This window comes from Eublepharis macularius, chromosome 4 (assembly GCF_028583425.1).
Source record: "Eublepharis macularius isolate TG4126 chromosome 4, MPM_Emac_v1.0, whole genome shotgun sequence".
Taxonomy (NCBI): domain Eukaryota; kingdom Metazoa; phylum Chordata; class Lepidosauria; order Squamata; family Eublepharidae; genus Eublepharis; species Eublepharis macularius.
Genome location: NC_072793.1, coordinates 185,759,886 through 185,778,253, shown reverse-complemented (window position 1 = coordinate 185,778,253; position 18,368 = coordinate 185,759,886). Strand labels below are relative to the sequence as shown.

At 47.0% G+C, this 18,368-nt stretch overlaps 1 protein-coding gene and 1 pseudogene across 2 annotated transcripts; both read right to left on the bottom strand.

Annotated features, from left to right (window-relative positions):
* LOC129326938 (zinc finger protein 208-like) overlaps window positions 1–18,368 on the bottom strand; it is a 50,869-nt pseudogene that overhangs the window by 11,459 nt on the left and 21,042 nt on the right.
* LOC129326933 (zinc finger protein 707-like) lies at window positions 4,923–8,002 on the bottom strand. 2 transcript variants are annotated; one of them, XM_054975269.1, is made up of 4 exons: window positions 7,981–8,002; window positions 6,862–6,947; window positions 5,604–5,730; window positions 4,923–5,505 (listed from the first exon to the last, which is right to left on the bottom strand). In XM_054975269.1, exons 1-4 carry the CDS (start codon window positions 7,997–7,999, stop codon window positions 5,462–5,464), a joined length of 276 nt encoding a protein of 91 aa, XP_054831244.1. In that variant the 5' UTR covers window positions 8,000–8,002; the 3' UTR covers window positions 4,923–5,461. The 2 variants fall into 2 exon arrangements, with proteins under 2 accessions (XP_054831244.1, XP_054831243.1); XM_054975268.1 differs by having other exon boundaries at window positions 4,923–5,730.

Below are 18,368 nucleotides of genomic sequence, written 5' to 3'. Positions count from 1 at the left end.
AAAATCACAATTATGGCTCTTTTGTGTATGCACCCAGAGGAGTTAGCCGTGTTAGTCTGCAGTTGCAAAATAGTAAAGAGTCCAGTAGCACATTTAAGACGAAGCATCTGACGAAGAGACCTGTGGTTCTCGAAAGCTTATGCTACAATAAAGTTGGTTAGTCTTAAAGGAGCTACTGGACTCTTTACTATTTTGTGTACGCATGAAAGCCACCTGACTCAGGCCTTCCACAAATAAGACAGCTGGACCAGAGTTCCTCCATCTGGCATTGGCAGTTAAGTGCCCAATGCTTGCCCACCTGGGAACAAAAGTAACAGAAGGGAATGTCGTGGGAATTTTACGGTTTGGCTCTGAAAGACCCAGGCCACTAACAGCTTGCCATCCAAACTTATGAGAAAAAGCTTCTAACACTCCAAAAAGCGGAGACTTTTCTTCTTTGTTCCTTTAAACCCCCTTCCTTTCTCTCTTTGTAACTTTCGATTCCTCTGTCTCCTACACAAAGCAGCTGGCTAAGGAATGTGCTACGTTTAACACTCTGTAACAAGCAAGGTCCTTTGCCTCTTGCCCGTGAAGATAAGCCAGCATCTTCTCAGCCAGAAGCCGCTGTGCTTTTTGCCGACTACACTAAAAGGATTCCTGAGAACGCTCTGCCCCGCAGAGAAGCCAGAAAAGTAAACAGGTACTTTCTGTAGCCCTGGATCGGGTCCACTAGCCAATGGGATCTCTCCAGGAGTGACGACACAGAGCCCATGGGACTACTATAAAATACGGCTACAAGCCTTTGCAGAGGGGACCGGGTTGACGTGCTAGCCAGGTGGCGAGGGAGGGTCCCTTTCAGGGAACCTCTCTGCTTGGCTCGAGACTCACTCCAGGGGACACTTAGGTTTAATTTCATTACCCTTAGGATTAAGTTTCTAGAGTGTAAGTTTGCCTGTATCCTTTTAGTGTAAGTGTTAAGTGATACTCTGATTTGGAATATGGATGTTTCACTGTATTCTAATTTAGGAGCATAGAAGTTAAGTTGTAAGCTGTGTTTCTGAGTGTGTCCCATTTGTAGAAATTTGCTTTGTGTTCTTAATTGCGTCAATAAACTCTATTTCTTTTAGCATTATATGGTGTGTTAAGTACCCTTAAGAGAAGGAGACGGAGGATTCCCCTAAAACTGGTTGGCTGGCTAGGGAAAACCACGGAACGAACCAAACAAAGAACCAACAGCTAACTGGCTGGCCCGGCAAAGGGAGGGGAGGGCCTGGCCACAAGGGGGGCTCTGGAGGCTGGCACTTGGGGTCCCCTGGCAGCAGATCCCCTCTCCCTCACAAAAAAAATCACACCACAGGGAATCCAGAGGTGTTCTTACCTTGAGACTCCCCCAGCCATACACACTCTGGGCACCAGCCTTTAAAGCTCTCCTGGGTCCCTGGGCCATCCAAAGACAGGGCTAGAGGGACCGCACCTTCTATCAACCCAGATGCAATAAAATGCTATTCCAAGAGGCAGGAGCCTTCTTCCCATGGAAAGGCCGCTACTCCTTAATCAAGGCACCTTTTCTTGGCTCTCCAACCCGCCCCCCCCCATTCCCCAGCCATGATTAATGGACAGTGTTTGGCCCATAACAGGACAACATAGAGGCATTCCATGCCTCTCAAAAATGTCCCCCACTATGAAGACTGGCACAGAAAGAAATGGATCCTCACCCACAGAGGCCACATTCCCAAAATTCTCCAGCATGACTTCCTTGTACAGGGCTCTCTGGGCTGGGCTCAGCAGGCTCCACTCCCCCTTGGAGAAACACACGGCCACCTCTTCAAAGGTCACCTGACCCTGGAAGAAGAAGAAGAAAGTGGTTCTTTATATTGCTGGTCCCTGAGGAAAAAAGACATGGATATGAAAACCATTCTTGTCCAGCAGCAACAGCCAGGGGGTTTCCCTTCCCAGTGCCCCCAAATGGTTAAGTGACTGGGTCCAGAAGCAGCACTCTGCTGTTCAAATCCCACTACTGCCAGGAGCTCAGCAGCTGGCCCTACTGGACTCCTCTTCCGCCCGATCCAGATACGCAGAGGGTGTGCCAGCTCTGAGAAGAAGGCCCTTCCTGAGAGGGGAGCATCCGAACTCACAAAAGGACGCTGATATTTGGCTGACTGGAAAGCTGACTGGAAATTAATGGAAGAGACATGAATGGTTTTTAACACCCTCCCCACTTCGATTGGCAAATGGTGAGCAGGACCAGTCAGCCACTTAAAAAAAACCATCTGGGACACACATTAGACATTTCAGAGCGTTTGATCCTTCTAGCATAAAGTGTTTTGAAAATGGTTCTTAAAGGGGTTGGGAGGCAATCTGAAAGCCTGGTTCACATTATCAAGTAATTTAAACGTTTTTCAAGGACCAGCCAAAAACCACAAAACAGCCACCCCTTCTGAGGAGAGACCCCCAGTTTTATTCAGTCCTGAGCGTCCAGGGCAGATTTGGATCTTCTGACTTTTCTGATTCTGAGGGGAGAGCGGCCATTGTTTCTTGGTCCCTGCACGCCTCCGTCCAGCCCGAGGTCTTTTTCCTTGGGCACAAATGAAGCCGGTTTTGAAGAGGCTCCTCGACCACCGTCTTCCAACTCTAAAGTACTCTGGAAGGGGTTTTAGTGAGGGCCTCTCACAAGAACATCAGCCCCCCACAAACCCCAAGGGCAAGAAACATTCCTCATGACTCAAAATCTAGCTTTCCCTGAAAGGCCCTTTGGAGTTACTCCCAATAAAAATATTTTTATGGCCCCTGCTTGAGATTCTCTGAACACGCCATCCTAGGCAGGGGGGCACCATTTTCTGGCCTCCCATGTGGGCAGCCTTGACATATTGCAGTGCTGGAACTGAGGGACAGGAGCCCCCTCCTCTGAGCCTTGCAGCCGAGAAGGAAGCGTCCCTGCCTTCCCCCAAGCCCCCGTACCTGGGCTGCTTGCATGGCTGGTCTTTCCTCCTCACCACACGGGGGAGACGGCAGAAAAGCCATCAAGGACGTCTTTCTGCTGCTGCCTGGGAGGGCAAGAAAGAAAAATGTTAGGAAACTCTTTCTGATGCATACAAGTTTCTCTCTCTTTCAGCTTTTCCTTTGGGACCCCTCCTGCCTTCCCTCCCCACCACTGAAATAAAAACCAGCCAAGCCCCCATCTCTTCCCTCCTTCTGTAGCCATTGCTTCTTCCTCAATGTGCCTCAGTGGAACCTGAGAGCGCTTTCTTCATCTAACTGCCAAAGGTGCAGGGTTCAGATTCTGCACTCAAGCCTTTGTAGGGAGCTCAGGGCTCTGCACCGGGGGACCAAGGGGCACTCCCTGATGCAGGAAGAGAAACCTGGGAGGAGGCACAGTCTGGCCTTGAATATTGTTCCAATGGTCTTTCAGGTTATATCTTCCCAACAAAAAAGGCTGGAGGCTTATTTTTAAAATGATTTTTTAAAAGTATCAGATCAAAGCTGAGAATTCAGAGAAGTCGATGCAAATACTATTATTCATTTATAGATATGTAAAACCCCGTCCCCCCACCCCATAAGAGGTACTGGATTGGGTCTCTTTTAAGTCCTTTTTTGCGGGGACTCAAGAGCCACAGTCCCTGTCTGCCACTCAATGCCCCCCCCTTTCCCACTTCCCCGGCCCTTCCTGCAACTCCCCTCCTGCAGCTGCCCCATCCTTCTCCCCCCAAAATCTCCCCCTCAGGCCCATTACTGCCCCCTCCTGTATCCACTCCCCCACCCCCCTGTTTCTTTCCCCCTTTCTCTATCTAAACATGCTTTTGTGCAATCTGAAGCCTCTGGAGCCCCCTCCAACCTCCAAGGGTGCTGGGTTCGGATCCTTCCCCAAACCCACTGCTGGGAACTCTGGGGTCTCTGCAGAAAGCGGCCGAGGGGCAGGAGGGGCGGTGGGAGGAATCTGGCGAAGGGAGGAAGGATAGGAATTGGGCGGGGATTGCTCTCTCTCACCCCCTGCTGTGCCCCCTCCTTCCTCTCCGCTTTGGTTCTTGCAAAGCAGCCCCCACCCCACATTCCCCCCTTCCCCCCTCCAAAGCCCCTTTCGGCTCACCAGATTCCCTCCCAGCCAGGCAAGCGGAGAGACAAAAAAGGGGCTCCTGCAAGGGAGGGAGACAGGAAGTGGCTTTCCCAGGTCTCCCCGCCCTCTCTCCCAATTTGCCTCTCTAGGACTGTGGGTCTCTCTCTCTCTCTTTAACCCTTAGGGAGCACTTCCCCAGTCCAGGAGACCAGGAGGGAAAAGGCGAGCGGAGCATGCGAGGAAAGGGCAGGTTAAATTAAGCAACTACAATGTCCCACAGCAAGGGGTCTGGCCACACTGTGCCCGTCTCAATGGGATGGTGTAAAACTAGACACATAAAGTGGTAGGGAAAGGGGGATTTGCCTCCCTGTCAGCAGATTTTGTTTCCCCCGTTCAGAGTCCTGATTTCTGGCTGAGGGAAGTTCGAGACCAGCAAGACTCTCTAGGGCAAAAAGGTCAGATTTTTGGAGCCTCTCCGGTGCTTCAGGATCGCTTTGATAAAAAGGGGAGCTCAGCTTGCTTTTTCTTTTCTCTCATCTGATCTTCAGCTTCACCTGGCACCAAAGGGAAACATCGCTTGGAAAAGAAGGAATCCTTCAGAGCAAATTGAACAGCAAATGTTGCAAAACCACACATTGCCTGAGGAGAGGTGCCTGACTATTATCTATTGTGATGTGAGCGTAACGGGCTGCATAGAACGGACTGCACAGAAGTATAGTCTGCTGTCTTTTATCCCTTTATCAAAGCATCTGTTTGAGACATTTCTTACAGCTCCTGTCCCCATCCCATTTCTTTTCATGCCAGTTTGGTGTGGTGGTTAAGAACGGCAGGACTCTAATCTGGAGAGCAGGGTTTGATTCCCCACTCCTCCACTTGAAGCCAGCTGGGTGACTTGGGTCAGTCACAGCTCTTTGGAGCTCTCTCAGCCCCACCCACCTCACAGGGTGTTTGTTGTTGTGGAGATAATAACATACTGTGTAAACTGCTCTGAGTGGGTGTTAAGTCATCCTGAAGGGTGGTATCTAAATCAAATGTTGTTGTTATTCAAATTATCCAAAAAACAATCGACAATAAGCAGAGGTCACATGTTGTTACTGATAGGCCTTGCTAAGCTGATACAAGTTTCCACCTGCGACCTTAGTATCAACTAGATATTAACGTAATATGTACGCTGTTCCAAGTTGCGCCATCTTTTGCAGTTCTGTAGGTGTTACGTCAGAAAGCTGCAGTTTTTCCATATGAACTGCAAAGTTTTTCAAGATGGTTCCAAGGGCCCCGATGACAAAGGGGACTACTGTTGCATTCTTCTTCCATAGTCAGATGGTTTCTATTGCCAGATCTCTATATTTAATCATTTTTTCTTGTTCTCTTTCTTCGACTCTGGCGTCTCCAGGATGTCAATTATCCAGACTTTTCAATTTCCCACAACTGTTATGTCTGGTGTATTATGTTCAAGGTGCCGATCAATTTGAATTCTGAAATGCCACAAGATCAGGACAACATAGAGGCATTCCATGCCTCTCAAAAATGTCCCCCACTATGAAGACTGGCCCAGAAAGAAATGGATCCTCACCCACGGAAGCCACGTTCCCAAAATTCTCCAGCATGACTTCCTTGTACAGAGCTCTCTGGGCTGGGCTCAGCAGGCTCCACTCCGCCTTGGAGAAATACACGGCCACCTCTTCAAAGGTCACTTGACCCTGGAAGAAGAAGAAGAAGAAGAAGAAGAAGAAATTGTTTCTTTATATTTCTGGTCTCTGAGGAAAAAAGACATGGATATTAAAACCATTCTTGTCCAGCAGCAACAGCCTGGGGGTTTCCCTTCCCAGTGCCCCCAAATGGTTAAGTGACTGGGTCCAGAAGCAGCACTCTGCTGTTCAAATCCCACTACTTCCAGGAGCTCAGCAGCTGGCCCTACTGGACTCCTCTTCCGCCCGATCCAGATACGCAGAGGGTGTGCCAGCTCTGAGAAGAAGGCCCTTCCTGAGAGGGGAGCATCCGAACTCACAAAAGGACGCTGATATTTGGCTGACTGGAAAGCTGACTGGAAATTAATGGAAGAGACGTGAATGGTTTTTAACACCCTCCCCACTTCGATTGGCAAATGGTGAGCAGGACCAGTCAGCCACTTAAAAAAAACCATCTGGGACACACATTAGACATTTCAGAGCATTTGATCCTTCTAGCATAAAGTATTTTGAAAATGGTTCTTAAAGGGGTTGGGAGGCAATCTGAAAGCCTGGTTCACATTATCAAGTAATTTAAACGTTTTTCAAGGACCAGCCAAAAACCACAAAAAAGCCACCCCTTCTGAGGAGAGACCCCCGGTTTTATTCAGTCCTGAGCGTCCAGGGCAGATTTGGATCTTCTGACTTTTCTGATTCCGAGGGGAGAGCGGCCATTGTTTCTTGGTCCCTGCACGCCTCCGTCCAACCCGAGGTCTTTTTCCTTGGGCACAAATGAAGCCGGTTTTGAAGAGGGTCCTCAACCGCCATCTTCCAACTGTAAAGTACTCTGGAAGGGGTTTTAGTGAGGGCCTCTCACAAGAACATCAGCCCCCCACAAACCCCAAGGGCAAGAAACATTCCTCGTGACTCAAAATCTAGCTTTCCCTGAAGGGTCCTTTGGAGTCTGTCCTGATGAAAGTATTTTTATGGCCCCTGCTTGAGATTCTCTGAACACGCCATCCTAGGCAGGGGGGCACCATTTTCTGGCCTCCCATGTGGGCAGCCTTGACATACTGCAGTGCTGGAACTGAGAGCCAGGAGCCCCCTCCTCTGAGCCTTGCAGCCGAGAAGGAAGCGTCCCTGCCTTCCCCCAAGCCCCCGTACCTGGGCTGCTTGCATGGCTGGTCTTTCCTCCTCACCACACGGGGGAGACGGCAGAAAAGCCATCAAGGACGTCTTTCTGCTGCTGCCTGGGAGGGCAAGAAAGAAAAATGTTAGGAAACTCTTTCTGATGCATACAAGTTTCTCTCTCAGCTTTTCATTTGGGAACCCTCCTGCCTTCCCTCCCCATTACTGAAATAAGAACCAGCCAAGCCCCCATCTCTTCCCTCCTTCTGTAGCCATTGCTTCTTCCTCAATGTGCCATGGTGGAACCCAAGAGCGCATCATCTGTCCAACTGCCAAAGGAGCAGGGTTCGGATTCCGCACTCAAGCCTTTGTAGGGAGCTGAGGGTTCTGCACCAGGGGGACCAAGGGCCTCTCCCTGATGCAGGAAGAGAAACTTGGGAGGAGGTACAGTCTGGCCTTGAATATTGTTTCAATGGTCTTTCAGGTTATATCTTCACAACAAAAAAGGCTGGAGGCTTATTTTTAAAATGATTTTTTAAATGTATCAGATCAAAGCTGAGAATTCAGAGAAGTCGATGCAAATACTATTATTCATTTATAGATATGTAAAACCCCGTCCCCCGCATAAGAGGTACTGGGTTGGGTCTCTTTTAAGTCCTTTTTTGCGGGGACTCAAGAGCCACAGTCCCTGTCTGCCACTCAATGCCCCCCCTTTCCCACTCCCTCGGCCCTTCCTGCAACTCCCCTCCTGCATCTGCCCCATCCTTCTCCCCCCAAAATCTCTCCCTCAGGCCCATCACTGCCCCCTCCTGTATCCACGCCCCCACCCCCCTGTTTCTTTCCCCCTTTCTCTTTCTAAACATGCTTTGGTGCAATCTGAAGCCTCTGGAGCCCCCTCCAACCTCCAAGGGTGCTGGGTTCGGATCCCTCCCCAAACCCACTGCAGGGAACTTTGGGGTCTCTGCAGTAAGCGGCCGAGGGGCAGGAGGGGCGGTGGGAGGAATTTGGCAGAGGGAGGAAGGATAGGAATTGGGCGGGGATTGCTCTCTCTCACCCCCTGCTGTGCCCCCTCTTTCCTCTCCGCTTTGGGTCTTGCATTGCACCCCCCACCCCACATTCCCCCCTTCTCCCCCTCCAAAGCCCCTTTCGGCTCACCAGATTCCCTCCCAGCCATGCAAGTGGAGAGACAAAGAAGGGGGGCAGGAAGTGGCTTTCCCAGGTCTCCCCGCCCTCTCTCCTGCCCCCAATTTGCCTCTCTAGGACTGTGAGTCTCTCTCTCTTTAACCCTTAGGGAGCACTTCCCCAGTCCAGGAGACCAGGAGAGAGAAGGCGAAAGGAGCATGCGAGGAAAGGGTAGGTTAAATTAAGCAACTACAATGTCCCACAGCACATGAATTATTGAAATTGATTATTGTTTTGCTATTTTCACCATGCACTTTAAAGAAAAGGTATTGAAAGTGGATCTGTAATTAAAGCAGGATATTTTTGCATAAGACATTGGCACAGTGTTATAGACTGTGTAAGTTTCTACTTGTTTTTCCATGGTTGGTTTTCCTTGTTGTTTCTAATACCAGCTGGGTAAGGCTGGGGTCAGACATTGCCACCTGCTCTTCTCCTGGTCCCAGAAGGCTGAAGGGGGTGGGCATTGCTACATGCTCTGCTCCTAATACCAGCTGGGTAAGGCAGGGGGCAGCCATTGCTGCCTGCTCCGCTCCTGGTCCCAGCTGGCTGACGGGGGTGGGCATTGCTACATGCTCTGCTCCTAATACCAGCTGAGTTAAGGCAGTGGGTGGGCATTTCCACCTTCTCCGCTCCTAATACCAGCTGGTTGAAGGTGGGGGGTCAGAACATTGCCACCTCCTCTGCTCCTGGTCCCAGATGCATGAAGGGGAGTGGGCACTGGCACCTGTCCCACTCCTAATAGGAGCTGGGTAATGAAGGGGGCGACCATTGCCACCTGCTCTGCTCCTGATCCCAACTGGCTGAAGGGGGGTGGGCATTGCCACCTACTCTGCTCCTGATCCGAGATGGCTGAAGGGGGGGAGTATTGCTATCTGCCCCACTCATAATACCACTGGGTTAAGGTACCTTAAGGTACCTTAACCCAGTTAAGGTACCACTGGGTAAGGTGGGTGTGGGCAATACCACCTGCTCCGCTCCTAATATCAGCTAGGATAAGGCATTGGATGGGCATTGCTTCCTGCTCCGCTCCTAATACCAGCTGCGTTAAGGTAGGGGTGGGCATTGCCACGTGCTCTGCTTCTAATATTAGCTGGGTTAAGGTGGGGGGAGAGTATTGCCACCTCTTCCGCTCCTAATACCAGAAAATACATAGAGCTCTTAGGAAAATGCAATCAACAATTATCTCAAATTCATATATTTAAGGTGCTAAAAGTGCTCAGTGCGAATAAGTCCATCCTATGAATTGTTCCATCATACAAATGGTCATATAACAAAATCAGCGATGGTATGAAATCACAAATTTCCTTTAGACACCAACGGTGGTATATGCCACAAAATTTCTACAAGCAGTACATGTAACCAATACATAAGGTGCTTGGAAGCCCTAATAGACCAATATAAAGCCAGAATTTCCACAAGAATATAGCGTCCAGATTACAGAAGTCTTCTCTTGAGTAATGTACGCTGCCCAGGAATGTAGCGTCCAGGTTACAGAAGTCTTCTCTTGAGTGATGTACACTGCCCAGGAATGTAGCGTCCAGGTTACAGAAGTCTTCTCTTGAGTGATGTACACTGCCCAGGAATGTAGCGTCCAGGTTACAGAAGTCTTCTCTTGAGTGATGTACACTGCCCAGGAATGTAGCGTCCAGGTTACAGAAGTCTTCTCTTGAGTGATGTACACTGCCTAGGGGGTTTGCCGGCATGCAAAAAGTCCAGTCCTGTTTTGCCCCAAAGGCTTCTTCATAGGCAAGATATAGACCAAGTAACAGACAATCTCATTCCACCATTGCAATTCCATCCAGTCAATGTAATGAGAACTAGAGGAGTCCTGTCTCTATCCCCTACCTCTCCAAAGAGGTATCATAGAATCCTAGAGTTGGAAAGGGCCTCACAGACCTTCTAGTCCAACTCCCTGCCCAAGTCAGGAACATCCTCAAGCATCCCCGACAAGGATTTGTCCAGCTGCTCCTTGAAGACTGCCAGTGAGGGGTGCCCACCACATCCCTAGACAGCCGATTCCACTGCTGGACATGAAGAAGTTCTTCCTAACGTCCAGCCGGTAACTTCCCTCCTGTAGTTTACACTTATTATTTCAAGTCCTATCCTCTGTTGCCAACAGGAACTGCTCCCTTCCTTCCCCTAAATGACAGTCTTTTAAACACTTAAAGAGAGCAACCATGTCTCCCCCCAATCTTCTCTTTTCTAAAGGGAACATTCCCAGATCCCTCAGTCTTTCCTCATAGGGTTTGGTCTCCAGGCCCTTGATCATCCTGCTTGCTCTCCTCTGCACCCATTCCAGTTTGCCCACCTCCTTTTTGCAGTGAGGCCTCCAGAACTGCACACAGTACTCCAGGTACGGCCTGGCCAACACAGTATATAGTGGGACAATGACATCCTGTGATTTGGATGACGCAAGATTGCGTTCTCCTTTTCTGCTGCTGTATCACCAGCCTCCCTGCATGTCTAGGTATCCTTTGCAACTCTCATATATTTCTAACTAGATATTAGGAATGTCCTGTCTTTTCTTATTCGGCTGCTAGCCAAGCATGATCTATCTTCCTAAATATTGTGTACTCTCTTTTATGTTCCAATGAAATCCAATAAAGATTTTTCATTGGTTAAGAACAGGCTGTGTTCTGAGCTATTGATTTCGAGGTGGAAGGGGAATGGCAGTAAATACTGTTAACTACTTTATAATAATATTTTTGGTTTACTAGCAAGACATGGTGGAAGAGAGAGGAAACATCTTTTAAAATGGTTCTTGTGGGCTTGAACATAATATTCAAATGATGTATAGTGATCGTGCTCTAGATAATCTGTGTAAAGGGTATCTTAAATTTCCCCCCAGTGTAATGGCCATTTGTTTTTCCTTTTTTCCTGAATTGGAATTCATATGTAAATTTGATTCAGTTAGGCTTGGATTGAATAGACTATGAATGGTTATCTCATTATCAGAAGTAACTGATCCCATTATCAGAAGCTACTGATTGCATCTACTCCCCCCTCCCCTCTCCACCTATATATCTAACCAGTTTCTTCTTACCCTCCATGCATCTGATGAAGAGAACTGTGATTCTCAAAAGCTTATGCTACAGTAAAGTTGGTTAGTCAGTCTTAAAGGTGCTACTGGACTCTTTTCGATTTTGCTACTACAGACTAACACGGCTAACTCCTCTTTTTTCTGTATCTCCTTTGTTGTTTAGAAAATTTTAAAAGTTAAACTTTAAAAAAAAAGAACAGGCTGTGTTAAAGTCCAGTCTAGTTCTTTATTTCATGCTCACAGATCAACAGGACATAAGCAGACAGGTTCAGTAATTCAAAATACAGAATGATACTGTTCAATAATCCTCCACTCCTAATACCTGCAGGTTAAGGCAGGGGGTGGGCAAAGCCACCTGCTCCGCTTCTGATACCAGCTGGGTTAAGGTTGGGGGTGGCATTGCCACTTGCTCTGCTTCTAATAACAGCTGTGTTAGGGTGGGAAGGGAAATTCCACTTGCTCTGCTCCTAATACCAGCTGGGTTAAGGCAGGGGGTGGGCATTGCCACCTGCTCCACTCCTGATCCCAACTGGGTGTTGGAGGGGGCACACATTGCTACTTGCTCCCCTCCTGATCTCACCAAAACAGGGGAGCACCACCGGAAAATAGAACCCACAATACAAAAACCACCAGGGTCTCCAGGGGTATAGACAGGCAATGACTATACTACATTGAATACATTTAATATTACCTAAAGTGCTATGTGCATAGTGCTAAATACGTGCAATCACAATCAGCTGACAGTTGACAGTCAATGTAAACAATAACCAAAGTATCTCATATACATCTCCATCTCATATACATCTCCATATAACACTGGAGAAGTGCTGAAAGGGCCTCCAGCAAGCAGCCGGCGGGTTTTTTGCCAACGTTATTTCCGATTCCCGTTTCATTTAGTCACTTGTTCACCGGCCATATTCTGAGACAGCTGCCAGTTGCTCAGCAGCAGACTTTGAAGCCCATGTGCTCTCTAGTGCAGGCTGTTCCTCATAACACACCAGCCAGGGAGGAGAAGCAGCCACAGCAGCTCAGAGCCACGCGTGCTTGCTGGAAGCCTTTTCAGCGCTTCTCCAGTGTCATCAGGAAGGTCACCTGCAATGTATGTTGGTCAATGGGAACTGTCACGCTATTGAGCACGAGAAGGAACAGCGAACCAAAGACATTCAGCATTCACCCTTGAGGAGTATCGGCAAAGAGTCTGATGTGGAATTCTCCATGGACTAACTGTTTTTGTATTTGGCTATATAGTGGCTTGTATATGAGATATTTTGGTTATTGTTTACATTGACTGTCAACTGATTGTGATTGCACGTATTGAGCACTATGCACACAGCACTTTAGGTAATATTAAATGTATTCAATGTAATATATTCATTGCCTGTCTATACCCCCGGAGACCCTGGTGGTTTTTGTATTGTGACACCCCTCCTGAACTCAGCTGGATGAAGGGGGGCGGGTATTGCCACCTGCTATTCCTGATCTCAGCTGGGTGAAGTGGGGTAGGCATTGCCACCTGCTCCACTCCTAATATCTGCTGCATTATGGCAGAGGGAAGGTATTGCCACCTGCACCACTCCTAATACCTGCTGCATTATGGCAGAGGGAGGGTATTGCCACCTGCTCCACTCCTAATACCTGCTGCATTATGGCAGAGGGAGGGTATTGCCACCTTCTCCATTCCTAATACCTGCTGCATTATGGCAGAGGGAGGGTATTGCCGCCTGCTCCACTCCTAATACCAGCTGGGTTATGGCTAGGGGTGGGCATTCCCATCTGCTCCTCTCCTAATATACACTAACAAATAGAGTAGAACGCTTCACGTGAAGGGATCTGATGGGATTTACAAAGGAAATGTTTTGACAAAAGCACTAGAAAGAAATCTATTTTCACACTCAAAATTACCAAATAATTGCTTATTTAAATATAACTTATTACACAATTCAAATTCCCACAGCAATGGTCATAATCAGTATATACCCAAATCCATATCATATAACAATCCACCAATAACGCATGTTCAAGCCGTGCACTCTCTCCCCAATGATATGCACTCAGAGAGATAATATTCAAAGCTGGATAGGAGAACATCCACTGGTAAGTCCCCCAGGTATGTATCCAAAGTTATTCAATAACAAATCATGTCTTTCAAAGGTTAATGATGTTTCTCCAATCTTTTGTCTTTTGTAGATGATGAAGCAGAAGACACACCGGACGCCCCAAAGGCATCCCTTGCCCAACAATCATGGCTGGCGTCTGTAGCCTGTTGTTTCATCCTACAACCACTTCTGGGGCGAAATAATTCCAATTGAAATACTGTCAATAAACATCACAGTATTCAAACTAACATAGCATCACAATCTACAAAACAATGCAAGGAATAAACATTTTCAATAATAATTATCCAATCATACTTATATATTCTATTATAGAGTCTTAGTGAATCATAAAGTTCATTCACAAACTCAGAAGTGATGGCTGGGGAGTGAAACACCCTCATAAGACAATTATTTTAAAGAGCTACCAATCAACTTGTTGAAGACCCCTGGGTTTAATAGAGTCCAACTTATGAATCCATAAGGATTCTTTTTGAAGTAAAACTCTTTTTAAACTCCTTTCAGGAAGTCCTTGACCTGAAAATAAAACTGTGAACCTTAAATTCTGTGTCCCATGGTCATGTTGAAGAAAATGTTCTACTAGGGGGCTTCCATCACTCTGTTGTTAATACGTGATATACGTTCTAAAATACATGTTTTTAATACCCTAGAAGTGCTCCCTACGTACAGCATATCACATTCACAAATTATCAGATATACCACTCCCATGGACTGGCTGGTGGTAAATTATATTGTCGAAGGCTTTCACGGCCAGAGAATGATGGTTGTTGTGGATTTTCTGGGCAGTATAGCCGTGGTCTTGGCATTGTAGTTCCTGACGTTTCGCCGGCATCTTCAGAGGTGTAGCATCAAAAGAGAGATCTTTCAGTGTCACAGTGCGTGCAAGATATTGGCAGGTAATTTCTATCTACTCGGGAAAGTGGGTTTGGGCTGAGTCATCCTGTAGGAGTTTCCCAGGGTGTGGAATGCTAATGGAGGGAGGCGTCACTGTATCTTGAGGAGGTTCTTTTGCATATGGATTGGTGCTTGATCTGCTAATCTTCTCTGCAGTGCTATTGTGGAATGTAGAGTATTTCATTAGCCTGGTGTTTTGCAGGGCTGGAAGCTGTGCTCTATTCATTCTTAAAGTCTCTTCTTTCCTGTTGAAGTTGTGTTTATGCTTATGAGTTTCAATGAATTTCAATGGATTCCCTGTGCAATCTGACAAAGTAGTTGGAAGCGTTAAGTATTTTAGTGTCCTGGAATAGGATACTGTGTCCTGTGTCCTACTGTGTCAAGGAACAGTCATCAATAAAGCGACAATATAGGAGCATATTTTCAAGAAAAGGGTTAGATTCTTCTCTGTAAACAAATCCCTTTTCTAAATAAGCCATGAATAGGTTTGCCACACTGGGAGCCATGGAACATGGCATTGCAACCCTCTGATCAGGAAATAGAACTGATCACCAAAACGAAAATAATTTTTTCTACCACTATATCAAAGAGCTGTTCCAAAAATTCAATAGATGGTTTCTGTATGGTCTGCTCCAAATACAAGCTGGGTAAGGCGGGGGACAGGCATGGCCACCTGCTCATCCCAGCTGGTTGAAGGGGGTAGCCATTGCCACCTGCTCTGCTCCTAATACCAGCTGGTTTAAGGCAATGGGTGGGCATTGCCACCTGCTCTGCTGCTAATACCACCTGGGTGAAGGCAGGGGGTGGGCATTGCCACCTGTTCTGCTCCTGATCCCAGAAGGCTGAAGGGAGGGCAGGTATTGCCACCTGCCCTACTCATAATACGAGCTGGGTTAAGGCATTGGACGGGCATTGCCACCTATTCCGCTCCTACCAGCTGGGTAAAGGCAGGAGGTGGGAATTGCTGGGGGTGGACATTGCCACCTGCTGTGTTTCTAATAGAAGCTGGGTAAGATGAGGGGGTGGGCATTGCCACCTGGTCCACTACTGATCCCAGCTGGCTGAAGGGGGGGGCATTGCCACCTGCTCTGCTCCTAATACCAACTGGGTGAAGGCAGGGGGCAGACATTGTCATCTGCTCCGCTCCTGGTCCCACCTGGCTGAAGGGGGGCAGGCATTGCCACCTGCTCTGCTCTTGATCCCAGATGGCTGAAGGGGGTGAGTGGGCCACCAGCTCTGCTCCTAATACCAGCTGGGCTAAGGCAGGGATGGAAATTACCACCTGCTCCGCTCCTAATATTAGCTGGGTTAAGGTGGGGGGTGAGTATTGCCAGCTGTTCCGCTCCTAATACCAGCTGCATGAAAGCGAGGGGCTGGTATTGCCACCTGTTCCCCTCCTGTACCCAGCCTGGCCTTTCAGCCACGGCACTTTTTCTGGAGGAACACGGTGCCTTGACTGGGCTTCCCTCCATGGCAGCGCCCTCTGGTGATGCACCAGGGTATAAAGTGAGTTGTCTGAAACACGCTTACTCAATTATATAGTACGATGCTGAATTACAGACTATATTATTGTATTGCTTCATTGCATTGCATCTATTTTTGTAAGTCAATTAATCTGATATAACCCCTTTCCATATTATGAGTATTTCTACAGTTTCTCTTCTATGTGATTTCTTTGATGGCCGATAAGTCTTCCACTCCGATTGAAGCTTTTTCCACACTCTGGGGCTTTATATGGTTTCTCCTCTGTGTGAATTCTTTGATGGCGAGCAAATGTTCCACTCTGACTGAAACTTTCCCCACACTCTAGGCATTTATATGGCTTCTCCCCTGTATGAATTCTTTCATGGGTTGAAAGGTTTCCACTCTGACTGAAACTTGCCCCACACTCAAGGCATTTATATGGCTTCTCCCCTGTGTGAATTCTTTGATGGACAATAAGTGCTCCACTCCGAGAGAAGCTTTTTCCACACTCCAGGCATTTATACAGTTTCTTGCTTGTGTGAATCCTTTGGTGGGAAGAAAGGTGTCCACTGCCCATGAAGCTTTTTCCACACTCTCGGCATTTATATGGCTTCTCCCCTGTGTGAATTCTTCTATGGGTAGTAAGATGTCCCCTCTGACTGAAGCACTTTCCACACTCTAAGCATTGATATGGCTTCTCCCCTGTGTGCATTCTTTGGTGGGAAGTAAGTTTTGCATTTTGACTGAAACTTTTTCCACATTCCAGGCATTTAAATGGTTTCTCCCCAGTATGAATTTTTTGATGAGAATGAAGACTTCCACTCTCATGGAAGCCTTTCCCACAATACAAACATTTATATGGTTGCTCCCCTGTATGAATTCTTCCATGGGAAATAAGATGTCCCCTTTGACTGAAGCACTTTCCACACTCTAAGCATTTATATGGCTTCTTCCCTGTGTGAGTTCTTTGATGGCAAGTAAGGCTTCTGTTCTCACTGAAGCTTTTCCCACACTCCAGGCATTTATATGGTTTCTCGCCTGTGTGAATTCTTTGATGTTTATTAAGGTTTCCCCCAGCACTGAAGCTTTTTCCACATTCCAGACATTTGTATGGTTTCTCACCTGTATGAATTCTACGATGGGTATTAAGGTTTCCCCTTCTACTGAAGCTTTTCCCACACTCTAGACATTTGTATGGTTTCTCGCCTGTATGAATTCTTTGATGGGAAGAAAGAGTTGCACTCTGACTGAATCTTTTTCCACACTCCAGGCATTTATATGGTTTCTCCCCTGTGTGAATTTTTTGATGGGAAGAAAGGATTACACGCTGATAGAAGCTTTTCCCACACTCTAGACATTTGTATGGTTTCTCCCCTGTGTGAATTTTTTGATGGGAAGAAAGCTTTGCACTCTGACTGAAACATTTCCCACACTCCAGACATTTATAGGGTTTCTCACCTGTGTGAATTCTTTGATGTTTTTTAAGGTTCTCCCTCTGACTGAAGTCTTTTCCACACTCCAGACATTTGTAGGGTTTCTCACCTGTATGAATTCTTCGATGGCTATTAAGGTTTCCCCTCTTACTGAAGATTTTTCCACAGTCAAGGCATTTATATGGTTTCTCCCCTGTGTGAATTCTTTGGTGGGAAGAAAGGTGTCCACTGCCGATGAAGCTTTCCCCACACTCTAGGCATTTATATGGCTTCTCCCCTGTGTGAATTCTTCTATGGGTAGTAAGGTATGCACTATGACTGTAGCTCTTTCCACAATCCAGGCATTTATATGGCTTCTCCCCTGTGTGCGTTCTTTGGTGAGAAGCAAGTTTTCCCCTCTGACTGAAACTTTTTCCACATTCCAGGCATTTAAATGGTTGCTCCCCTGTATGAATTCTTCCATGGGAAGTAAGATGTCCCCTCTGACTGAAGCACTTTCCACACTCTAAGCATTTATATGGCTTCTTCCCTGTGTGAATTCTTTGATGGCAAGTAAGGTTTCTGTTCTCAGTGAAGCTTTTCCCACACTCCAAGCAATTATATGGTTTCTCGCCTGTGTGAATTCTTTGATGTTTATTAAGGTTTCCCCCATCACTGAAGCTTTTTCCACATTCCAGACATTTGTATGGTTTCTCACCTGTATGAATTCTTCGATGGGTATTAAGGTTTCCCCTTCTACTGAAGCTTTTCCCACACTCTAGACATTTGTATGGTTTCTTGCCTGTATGAATTCTTTGATGGGAAGAAAGGGTTGCACTCTGACTGAATCTTTTTCCACATTCCAGGCATTTATATGGTTTCTCCCCTGTGTGAATTTTTTCATGGGAAGAAAGGATTACACGCTGATAGAAGCTTTTCCCACACTCTAGACATTTGTATGGTTTCTTGCCTGTATGAATTCTTTGATGGAAAGAAAGGGTTGCACTCTGACTGAATCTTTTCCCACACTCCAGGCATTTACAGGGTTTGTCCGTTTTCTTCCTTTTATGGATCTTCTGATTCACATTTTTATCTGATTTTTCAGGAGATTCCCCCCCACTTGCTGGGCACTCATTTGTACTGTCTTCACGCAAGCCATCACCCCGTAAAAGACCAGAATTATGCATTCCTGCAGGAGGGCGTTTTCCCATCTCTGTCCTCAGTTCACCACCATGTTCATCTCCCTCTTTCAGATCTGAATGGGTGTCTCCATTTTCCATCACTCCATTCTCAGATGTTTCATTCGCTGACTCCCATATGCCTCCTGCCAAAAGAAAAAGAAACCCGGTGTGATGTTAGGACACTTTCCCACATATCTGTGTTACAGTTTTCTATTTTCCTTTGAAAAGGCTGCGTTTGCAATCTCTGAAGGCTCAG

Coding starts and splice junctions, on each gene's coding strand:
- LOC129326933 (XM_054975268.1), bottom strand. Junction 5,731..6,861: donor CAGCCATGCAAGCAGCCCAG/GTACGGGGGCTT, acceptor TTCTTCTTCCAG/GGTCAAGTGACCTTTGAAGA.